The sequence below is a fragment of the Chinchilla lanigera genome, unplaced genomic scaffold (genome assembly GCF_000276665.1).
Source record: "Chinchilla lanigera isolate Chin_1 unplaced genomic scaffold, ChiLan1.0 scaffold00077, whole genome shotgun sequence".
Lineage (NCBI taxonomy): Eukaryota > Metazoa > Chordata > Mammalia > Rodentia > Chinchillidae > Chinchilla > Chinchilla lanigera.
The window spans coordinates 8,551,483-8,563,761 of record NW_004955478.1 but is presented as its reverse complement, the minus strand read 5'-3'; the positions used below and the strand labels follow the sequence as shown (position 1 = coordinate 8,563,761).

Sequence of the window (12,279 nt, the reverse complement as noted above, 5' to 3'; positions counted from 1 at the left end):
GAAAGTTACTGTTTAATAGATATAACAGAGTTTCTTTGGAGGATGATGAGGGTTCTGAAAGTGGTGATGGCAGGGGAGTGTACTTAATGCCAGTGAGCTGTAATGATTAGAAGGTTTTGTTGTGTGTATTAAGCAAGTATTTGAGGTCTATTGAAGAGGTCATAATAATGAGAAATGTTAGTTTCCTCATTTCTGTGCTGGCAATAAGAGTTATGTGAAAATCCAAATACAAAAACAGAAACACTAAATCTGCCAGAAGAGAGAATAGGTAGAACTCTTGAAGACACTGGCATAGGCAAAGACTTTATGAACAAAACTCTGATTCCATAGGAAATATTGCAAAGAATCAACAACTAGAATCTTATTAAAAAGCTTTTCACACAGTAAAAGAAATCATAAACAGAGTAAAGAGACAACCTACAGTGTGGGGAAAAAATTTTTGTCAGCTCTTCTTTAAAAGACTAATATCTAAAATATATAAAGAACTAAAAAAAAAATCACCCCCCCCCAAATTTAAAGGCCCAGTCCAAAATTGGGCATCTGAGATAAATACACATTTCTCACATGAAGAAGTAGAAAAGGCAAATAAATATATGAAAAAGTGTTCAACATCTTTGGTCATTTGAGGGATTCAAATTACAACAATGCTGATATTCCATCTCTCCCCAGAAAGAATGGCTATGATCAACCAGTAATAAATGCTGGTGGGGCTGTGGGGAAAAAGGAACCCCTCTCCACTGTTGGTGGGAGTGTGGAGTGTTGCAACCACTGTGGAAATCAGTGTGGAGAGTCCTCAAAAAACTAGGAGTGGAGGTCCCATTTGACTGAGCTATTCTCTGTCTGGGTATCTTCCCCCCAAAATGTTTTTTTCTTTTCTTTTTTATCTTTTTGGTACTAGGAATTGAACTCATGCCCTCAGGCTTGCCAGGCAAGCACTTACACTGTTGAGCTATATCCCAGGCCCTCTTCCTGAAAAAATTGAAAACATCATACCACAGTTTATGTATGCACGCCCATGTTTGTAGCAGCAATTTGTAATAGCTAAATCTTGAAAACAGCCCAAATGCCTATCAACTGATAAATAAAGAAGATAGGGTTTTTTTTTAATACAGTGGAGTACTACTCAACCACAAAGAAGGATAAGCTTGAGACATTTGTAAGTAAATAGATGCACCTTGAGACCATACACTTAAGTGAAATAAATTGGACACATGTGCAAATACCACGTTGTTTCTCTGGTGTGAGAAAGCAAAAGTATAAGGACCAAAATGTATATTAGATAATATCAAATAGGAAGAAAATGCTCCAATTGGGAAGGGGAATGGGGAGAGGAGAGGGGGGAAAGGAAGGAAGGTAAGGGAGAAAAAAATGAGAAAAAGAAAAATGGAAATGAAGCCTTTGTAAATAAGGAGGGGAAAGGGGTTGAAGGAAGGGTAAGGAAATAGGGAAAAAAGAAGTATGATTATATCATGTACAAGTACAAATTCCCTATGATGAATATGATCATTATGTATATCTGAAATGTATCAGTAAACTTAATTAATTAGAAAAAGAGTGTCCTTGTTTATAAGAAATACATACCTTCAGGGCATGATAGGACATCATGTCTGTAACTATCAAATGGTTAAAGAAAACAGTGTTCTTTGTCCTCTTAAAACTTCAAAAAGTTTGAAATTATTTCAAAAGAAAAAGAGGAATATTAAAAAAGTAATAAAAGAAACTGAAGAGATTGTGTGAGAACTAGATCTCAAGACTAGGACTGTATTCAAAACCTAAGTGCCAAAGAAATTGGAACCTTTTTCTATGTGGCAAGGTATAAAAACATTCTCTCATGCTTAAAATTTTTTATGTTTAAAAAAAAGAATTTTATGTTTTGACCAATTTTGCATGCGTATATCTGGTAATCTGAGTAACTGATTTGAAGACAACAGTACACAATGGAATAACCATTGGTGAATTCCAACCGTCTTATCTAGTGAAACTCTGTATTCTCTCTAATGTTTTATCTAATAATTATTTTTTTATTCTCTATAATGGTTTGAACAATCTTCCATTCTTGCATCTGATAATCTGAGCAACATAGTTGAAGATAACAATATATAATATAACAACCACTGTTAATTCCTATCATTTTGTTTTGAAACCCTGTATCACTTTTAATGTTCTTGCTTTGTTTTGTTTATGTTTGTGATGTTGGCATGCTGCCATTGTTCTTTTTTTTTTTCCTTTTACTACTCTCTTTAAAATAAATAAAAACATTCTCTCAAAATCAGGTGTTTCCAGCATAAAATGGGGGTAATTTCAGTAGATTATGTATCAGTTATAATCTGTGCAAGTAGAGAAATCAGTGTATAGAGTGGACCTTACAAGTTTGGACTTAGAAATTGAAACTAAACAAAGGACCCAACTGAAATGTAAGAACACTTGTGGAACTAGAACATTTTCAACAAGTTCATGTTTTGCAATGACTTCTTGTTACAGGTGATGCCGAACAGGAGCTTGGTCCCCCTCCGTCTGTAGATGAGGCAGCGAACACACTCATGACTCGTCTTGGTTTTCTCCTTGGAGAAAAAGTCGCAGAAGTTCAGCCAGGTGACCAGTACAGCATGGAGGTACAGGATGAAAGTCAGGTACGCTGCTTGTGCTAACTTTGTGAAACATGGTATGAATCAGCATAGTATATCAGAAAAAGAAAAATTGTATGTGTGTGCGTGCACACATTCTAAGAGGGATAATCCCAATTGTTGAATGACCTTTGAGGCCTGAAATGTAATTTAATTTTCCATAAGCACTATGTTTCTTCAGTTTATGAAATAACTTTTATTCTTAGGTTTAAAAGCAGAAAATATACTTTTAGACTTTGATTAATTTACTGAATAAATGAATAAATAAATAAATAAGCTATTACAACCAAAGTGACATGTGAGCACTGCACCCAGAAATTATATAAAATACAGTATTCAAGTGTGCATAGATGATTTACCATATTGGTAATATAGTGAGAACTGCTCTAACACCTACAGAGCAGTTCTTGACAAATTTCAAAAGATTCCAATTTCTGTGATTGTATTAGTTATAAAATGATAAATTAGAAAATAATACCTAGAAGATCTGCATATGCTTCAGTTTAAGTAATACATTTCTGAATGCTTTTTGAGTCCAAGAAATCACAAGAAATTAGAAAACATTTTAACTGCAATAACAAAAACTAAGCGTAACAAAACTTACAGCAATTGCTAAAATTTGCTCCAAAAAATTAGTTTTGAGTGCATATGTTTAGCAATATAGGAAGCCTGAAAATTAATGGTCTGAATATCTAGCTAAGAAAGTTTAGAACTATGAACATTAAAAATTATTTAATTTTATTATTTTCTTTCTTTTAGCTATTTCCATTCTTTTCCATTTAAGTGTGGCAAAAAATATATATTACAGTCAGATTCATTTACATGTTCTTAATGTTTGTGTGAATGACTTTTTGTGAAGCATTTTACTCAGATGACAAAATTTAATTCCAAATTGTATATTCTTTATAATAAAGGTGATGTTTCTGTCATAAATTAGTTTTGTTGTAATAATTGTTCTAGGATAATTTCAGTATATTTATATGTCTTGTTGGTAATGTCTTGTGGGTAATGTTTAAGTGGTCCATCAATGTCCCCCTCAGGTCTCTGTTTTTATCCTTAACACCTGTGTCATTGGTATTTTTTTGTTTGTTTGTTTTTGTTTTGTTTTGTTTTTTGGTTTTTTCCAGTATCGAGAATCAAACTCATGACATTGCTCTTGCCAGGCAGGCGCTGTGCCACTGAGCTAAATCCCCAGCCCCTGTCATTGGTATTTTTGACTGCATGTTACAGTCAGTCACCTGGGAAGCTTTTATTACATGGAGATGCCTGGTGACTCTAATCCTATTGATTCTCCTTCATTCTTATTTCTGTAAATACTACCTTAACTTTGGAGTTATCTCTAGTTCCCTTAGCTCTAGATCTGTATATTCAACTGCCTGCATTATGTTTTCTACCTCTATGTTTAAGAAAATCTCAAACTTAACATACCAAAATTAACATTTGCATTTTCTCCCAGAGCCTGCTTATTATTCAGTGTTCCCCAGCTAAATAAGTGGTATCCCCTACTTTCTTAAGACACAAAGCAATGGAGCCATTCTTGATTTCTCTCTGTCATAGCCCACATTCACTTTTTTAGGGAATCATAGACTCTTGTATCCAAAATATATACTAAAATCTTAATTCTTCTTAATTATTTGTGCTGCTGTGGATACGTCTAAGCCACTTTCATTTGTTGCCTGCACCACTGTGATATCTACAGATGTTATCCTAGAAGGCCTGAGTCTTTGCCTGGTTTATTCACTATGTACCTTCTTTACCTAGAACCATATTGAACACTATTAGGTGCTGTATACTGACTGCATAAATAAATGAGCTCCTAACTGGTCTCCATTTCCCTTTCTGTCTCACTATGTATACTGTTTCCACGTAGCCACAGTGATGCTTGTAAAATGTGAATATGATTATGTCAGTTCTCTACTTTTCACCTTTTGTTGTATTCCTGTCACACTTAGAATAAATTCTAAAACCATCGTAATCAGGAGCACGCTCCCTGATCTAGCCCCTTGCTACTCCTGCATCGTTTTCTACTCGTCACTCACTCACTGCCTTCTGGCCATATTGAGCTTTTCTGTTGTTCCTGAACACATAAAGCATATTCACTGGTACTGAGATTATCTTCCTGTATAGTTCATTTCCTCACTTCTTCCATCTGTTCAGATGTTACAGCTTCAGAGAGGTCTTCCTTAGTGAGTCTACCAAATAGTGCCCACCCATCATTATGTCCCTTTATCCTATGGTTTATTTCCTTCAGACCACTCATCGTTTACTGGTAGTATATTACACATTAAGTGTGAGCTTTTGTCTGTGTCTCATACAAGAATGTAAACTTCACAATGAAAAGACTGATGACTGTTTTCTTTTCTGGCATTAGGGATAATCCCAGAACCTTCACAGTGAGCTATATCCCCAGCCTTTTTAAAAACAGAATCCCACTAAGTTGACCAGGTGGCGCTCAGACTTGTAATCCTTCTGCTTCATGCTCTTAGAGTGCTGGAATTACAGATATACATCTAAGACTGATGAGTTAAATATCTACGACTGATGACCTAAATATTGGTATACAGTAGATAACATGTATCTATTTTACTTTTCATTTATTTATATTCATGCCAAATTAAAGTATGACTGTTCCAGCATACCTGTATTCACCTGGGAGGCTGAAGCAGGAAGACCACAAGTTGAAGACCGTGTCTCAAAATTTTAAAAAGGGGCATGACCAGAGATGTGGCCCAGTGTAAAGGCCTTGGTTTCAAACACTATACAGAGAGAGCTAGCGTGAGAGAGCAAGGGAAAGAGGAAAGAGAGAAAATGATCGATCTAATAGCAACAAGTAGCATAATGTAAATCTTACAGCATGACTATTTCCCTAGGACTTCATTCATTCATTCTGCAAAGCAACATTTCTTCAGGTGATAAAATTTATGCTTGTTGCTTTTGAGATTCTTCATGTCACAATGTATCAGTGATTTCTGAATGAAGTTGCAAGTCTGTATATGTGCCTTACTTGTAAATTTACTGAATAAAAGAATCTCAAATAAGTAAATGAGTAATACTTTGATTTAATATCATTAAGGCAATATGGTATAACAAAAAGACTGAATCAGGAAGTAGAAAACTTGTTCTAGTTCCAGTTCTGTCACCTGCCATTTTACAAATTTGTACCTGTCAGCCTCTCTGAGCTTCAGTTTTCTCATAAGTAATCATGAGTTACAGTTATTAAATGCTTACTTATAAATGATTTACTTGCACTTTTTTTTGGTACTAGGAATGTATCCCAGGGCCTTATGCATGATAGGCAAGTGCTGTCCCACTGAGCTACATCCCTGGCTCTTCTTGCACTGTTTTATTTAGGCTTCCTTACTACCAAATGTGGTATAGCCTATTCACATTCCAGTTTTCACATGAGAAAATGGAAACACATTGCCAGAAATTGAAGGAATGATATGCATATCCAGGCAGTCTACTTTTATCATTTGTATAACACCTGATAACAGTGTTAGAATCAAATTAGTTCATGATTATAAAAATACTTCGAGGGCTTCTAAATGTCATATAAATAAAAGGTGTAAGAATGTGTAATAAAATTAGTATATAATTATATGTAGATCTGCATGATGTATAGGAAAATTACTTCATTGCTTTCATAGCTTTGAAGATTTCATTTTCACATTTCTTAAATGGAGATAGTAATATTCTTTATGACTCAAGGTGACTGTCTTCTGAGATAAGTAGAATATTAGCAAAGATAGACCTCTGTGTTTTGGAAGATGCTGTGACAGTGATGTCCCCAGGATAGTGGTAGTAATAACAGAATATAAAGTAAGCAAGTTAACATAATTTCTGCAAAAGACAAAAGTTTTGAGTAACATTCAAGTGACCACTTTTTCTCTCAGTAGTTTCTAGGGTGTTAGGGTGGACCATACGTGTTCCAGCTTACATTTTAAAACTGCTGTAATACACCAACAGCATTTTATAAAAATGGAGATTACAAAGAAACTGAAATTTCTTTTGCTTCTAGAGAGTTATTATATAATAAAAGAAATTTGCATAATTTTAAAATTACTTTTAAAAAATCATTTCCTAATATTATTAATACAGTTGAAAAGATTTGTTTAGTTGCGGGCTAATGAGAACATCATGAGTGCATGCGCGCGCACACACACGTACATACAAACATCATTGGTGCTTAGTTGAGTTAAATATATCTGTTCTGACTTGGGTGTAGTGTTTAAACTAAAACAAAAACTGGACTGAACACAGATGATTATATATAAGGGATCAGATCTTGAAATTATCATACAAAGAGTTTAAGAATTTAATTTTTGCACAGCTAATAATTAACACATTCTTGTTATTAAGTGCAAGTCCTTAATTTTAGCAGACTATGAATATTCTCTATGTAAAGAAGTAAAAAGATTTCTTTTAAATTTAATGTTTAGCCAGGCGTGGTGGCGCACGCCTGTAATCCCAGCACTCAGGAGGCTGAGGCAGGAGGATTGTTATGAGTTTGAGACCAGCCTGGGCTACAAAGTGAGCTCAAGGCCAGCCTGAATTGCATAGCGAGACCCTGTCTCAAAAAGACAAAAAAAAATTTAATGTTTAAGCATGTTAAAATTATCATCAGTCCCTTAAGTAATTTTGTTACTGATCACTTGTCATTTTTGAAAAGGATAAAATTTCTTTAGTATTTGACAAAAATATACTTTTATTCACTATTTCAGTAATTGGATAGAAAGAGCAAAAGAAATACTCAAGATGTAGTTGGAGCTTAGTCTGTAATTAGTTTTTATAGAGAAATATGGTTTGATCTATTTTATTGGATAAACTAAAAAATTTTCCCTGTAATCATTTTGTGTCTCTGAGCAGTTGCTTCTGTATCAGAAAGACCTTTCTTTGCATTAAGAAATTTATTTTTGTTTCTCTTCAGCTGCAGAAGTATTTTTTTAATCCTACCAAAGGAAAATGGTAGGATAAAAAACAGAAACAGTACAAAGTTCCAAAGCTTGTGAACAGTTTATCAATTGGAAATAGCAAGGGAAATTTGTGCTTAATAAGAAGTTCCTATATTCTATTAGTGAATGGTAATGTAAGTACCTGTCACAAATCCTTGGTTATGTTAAATTCATCAAGTTTCACCTTAATTTTAGAACTCCCCATAGAGAGCAAAAACAAAATCTAGTAGGTGTAAAAGCTGTACCTATGGAATATTGCTTTTTTTATCAAGATATTACTTTGCCATAAGATATACCTTACTTCAACGACTGATCAGCTTATCTTACTCCCTCGATTCTGATTTTTCAGACCTCAGCAATCACTCAGCGGATAAGTCCCTGCTCCACCCTGACTAGCAGCACTGCCTCTCCACCAGCCAGTAGCCCCTGCTCTACTCTTCCTCCTGTCAGTACAAATGCAACTGCCAAGGATTGTAGCTATGGGGCCGTTACTAGTCCAACCTCCACTCTTGAAAGCAGAGATAGTGGAATCATTGGTAAGTTGGTTTTCATATTAATCATTTGTGATTTTTAAGTGGATAAGCTTAAGACTTTCAAAGTTTACTTTTTAGGATTTTTTTTTACTAGTACATGTTTATGGTACATAATGATTACATTTATCATGGGGACTTGGTATATGTACGTAGCACATGTTATTTCTTTTGTCACCCCTATACCTCTCATCCCTCCCTGCTCCTTTCTCTTGGGCCCTTTTCTCATTTGTAGAACTCTATTTCCATTTTCTTCTTCAATTCTCACACATATATACACACACACTTCTCTTATCTTCTCTTGTTCCCCTTCCAAATAGAAAAAGAACTCCTTTCTTCCTATTATCTGTCTTTTATTTTGTTCTTTATATTTTGGGCATCTCATGGAAGAGAAATCATGTGATATTTGTTTGTTTGTCTGATTTATTTCTCTTAACATTATGGTCTCAAACTGCATCCATTTACCTGCAAAAGCCTCAAGTTTATCCTTCTTTATGGTGGAGTAGTACTCCATTGTGTATAAATGTCTCATTTTCTTTTTTCCATTCATCTGTTGATAAGCATATAGGTCATTTTAAAAACTTTACTATAACTTGTGCTGCTATAAACATGGGTATGATTATATCATTCTTTTAAGTAGATACCTACAAGGGGAAGATCTGGGTCAAATAGTTTAAGTGTTTTGAGGAATCTCCATACTGTACTGGTGGTACTAATTTACATTCCCACCAATAATATAGAAAGTTTTTTTTTATTACTGTAGCATATGATATAAAAAATATGGTCACAGATGTCACGGCAGAAAACTTTGGCAGGAAAAAAGAATTTGATATACACATAGGTGAGGCATATAAAACTCCAATTAGCCGTAAAAAACTACAGCCACACATATCATAGTCAAGATTCCAGAAATTCACCACAAAAATAGAATATTAAAAGTATTTAGAGAAAAGAAATAAATCACCAATAAAGGAAAGCCCATCAGAATCACAGCAGACTTATCAACACAAACCCTCAAGTCAAGGAGAGCTTGGAGTGAAGTATTTCAAAAGCCCTAAAGGAAAACAACCTTCAACCCAGATTGATGTACCCTGCAAAACTATCTTTTAAAACGGATGGAGAAATAAGATGCTTCCATGAAAAAGAACACCTGAGGAAATTCATGAACACCAAACCAGTATTCCAAAATGTTTTAAAGGACATTCTAGAAAGAGATAACAAAGACTACAACTCTATGAACCCCAACAGATGGAATTCACCAGGCAAGGCAAACAATTAAATGGGGGCGGGGAAGGGAGCCAACAACAGGAAAATAACACAAGGATAAGTCAATACATATCAGTTATAACTATCAATGTTAGTGGTCTCCATTCACCAATCAAAAGGAACAGACTGGCAGAATGGATCAAGAAGCAAGATCCAATAATATGCTGCATAAAAGAAGCACATTTAGTTTAAAAAGAAATTCATACACTGAAAGTGAAAGAATGAAAAAAAATATTCCATGTGCCAGGAACCCAGAAAAAAAAAAGCAGGGGTAGCTATTCTACTTGCAGACAAACTGAATTTCAAGCTAAGACTGATTAAGAGAGACAAAGAAGGCCAGTTACTTCGTCATTGTAAAGGAAACAATCCAAGAAGAGAGATTCTTAGTTTTTTCATTTTTTCATTTGTTTTTTTGTTTTTGTTGTTGTTGTTGTTGCCATTTCATTGATTTGTACTCTGATCTTCTTTTCCCATACGAGGTCTGATTTGGATTATTCTTGTTTTTCCAGGAACTTGAGGTACATCATTAGGTTATCTATTTGGGCTCACAATATTTTTATGGCCATTTACAGCTATGACCTTCCCTTTTTAGGACTGCTTTAATTGTGTCTCATAAGTTCTGATTTGTTATATTGGCATTATCATTTAATTCTAGGAACTGTCTTATTTTTTCCTTAATTTCTTCTGTGACCCATTGATTATTCAAGAGTGTGTTGTTTAACCTCCACGTATTTGCATATTACCTATGCTTTCTCTTACCATTGATTTCTAGTTTGATTGCACTACAGTTTGATAATATACATGGTAAAATTTCAATTATTTTGCATTTACTTAAGCATGCTTTATTGGCTAGTGTGTGGTCTATTTTGGAGAAAGTTCCATGTGCTGCCAAAAAGAATGTGTATTCTGTTGTTGAATGGAACACTCTATATCTGTTAACCCAGTTCCACCCGTTTGAACCACCAGTGGTGTGTGCCTGACTGTTCCATCAGGCAGTGTGAACTACAAGTGTTTAACTGTTTTACATGAGTTCAATTTGAGCCACCCAGCAGTGAGACATACAAATTACAGTCCCACTGAAAAATTTTAAGTCTGTGTGTTCTAAGGTTTGGTTCGACTCTGATATTTCTTTGTTGACTTTTTGCCTAATTGATTTATTTGTGATAATGGGGTATGAGGTTTCCACTATAATTGTGTTGATGTTTCTGATGATATATGTCCAGTAGTGTTTGTTTCATGAAATTGGGTATACCTTTCTTGGTGAATATATATGTTTATAATTGTTATCTCTTCCTAGTGAATATTTCTTTTAAGTAATATGTAGTGACCTTTGCCTATTCTGATCAATTTTCACTTAATGTCCACTTTATCTCAAAGTTAGATAGTTATTCCTGCTTGTTTTTGGGTTCTTGTTGCATGGAATATTGTTTTCAATCCTATGATTTTTAGTCTATGAATTTTAGGGAGTTAAATATGTCTGTGTATAAATCATAATGTTGTATTTTCTTTCATGATTCATTCACATTGATAGTTACAACTGATAGATAATGACTGACTCCTATCATTATATTATTTTCCTACAGCTGATTCCTTTTCTTTCCCTCCTACCTAATGATTTGCCCTGCTTAATGCATTCATTCTGTTAGATCTTCTGGCATTGTTAGCTTTATTGTCTCTTTCTAGGATATCATTGAGAATTTTTTGGAGTGCTGGCTTGGTGATCATTAATTTCTTTAGGTGGTCTTTATCATTGGTGGTCTTATTTCTCAATTTTGAAAGGTAATAGAAATGGGGAATATATTTATCAATTGATAAAATATATTTATCAATTTTGAAAGGTAATCTTTTTTCAGATAGATCAATCTGTACTGGAAGTTGTTTTCTTTTAGGGCTTAAAACACTTCATTCCACACTCCTTCCCTTTAAGGTTTGTGTTGAGAAGTCTGCTGTAATTGTGATGGATTTTCCTTTATAAGCAATATGTTACTATTTTCTAACAGCTTTAAGATTCCATTTGCAGTCAAGCCATTTGGGACCTGTTTCTCAGAAGCTATTCCTGTCCCCCATTTCTATTCCCCAATAAATTTTCTTATTCTTAAAAAAAAAAGTAACATTCCATTCTTGTGTTGGATTTCTGCTATTTTGACTGTGATGTGTTGTAGAGTGGATCATTTCTGATCATGGCTATTGGGGATTCATATACCTCACTCATCTGTATGTTAAATTATTTTTCCACTTTTAGAAAGTTTTTTGCTACTTCTGTAAACAGATTTATGTCTTTGTGTTATCTTCTGATTTTTCACTCATTCCAGTTAATCTTTAGTTAATCTTTAGATTAATCTGTGGACTGTTAATCTAGCAGCTATTAGATTCATTTCTCATGTTTTCTAGTTTCTAAAATATCGGTTGTGCCAGGTGTGGTGGCCCATGCCTATAATTCCAACACTTGAGGGGCTGAGGCAAGAGAATTGCCTCACATTTGCCACCCACCTAAGCTACATAGTGAGTTAAAGACCAGCCTGACCTATATACTGAGACCAAGCCTCCAGTCAATCAATCAGAATGAATAAAATAAAGTATCTTTCATTAATTGATCACTGACAGCCCTGTCTCCTAGATATGACACTGTCCTGATATTGATTGCTTCTGCTGTACATCCTTTTAATAGCATTTTGAATCTCCTGGGTTTATGTTTGGAGACTCCAGTTCTTTCTCTACTGGACATTCATGTTTTGCATCTCTTTGTTTAGCATGGCTAGATTTTTATTAGTGTCTTCTGTAGACTCACTGAACATTTGTTTCATTAGGATCATTATGTGTTTAGTTATCTTCTTTGAATTTGTCAGGAACCTTATTGATCTTTTTTGTTATCTCCATTATTATCCTTTCATATATTTTGGCTGCATG

At 34.4% G+C, this 12,279-nt stretch overlaps 1 protein-coding gene across 6 annotated transcripts in view; it reads left to right on the top strand.

Annotated features, from left to right (window-relative positions):
* Positions 1–12,279, top strand: part of Tanc2 (tetratricopeptide repeat, ankyrin repeat and coiled-coil containing 2) — a 386,320-nt gene that overhangs the window by 193,371 nt on the left and 180,670 nt on the right. For all 6 annotated transcript variants that reach the window (XM_005402230.2, XM_005402228.2, XM_005402226.1 and 3 more), the window contains 2 exons: positions 2,482–2,630; positions 7,926–8,112. In XM_005402230.2, coding sequence (XP_005402287.1) covers positions 2,482–2,630; positions 7,926–8,112 — 336 coding nt within the window. The remainder of the gene's footprint in view (positions 1–2,481; positions 2,631–7,925; positions 8,113–12,279) is intronic.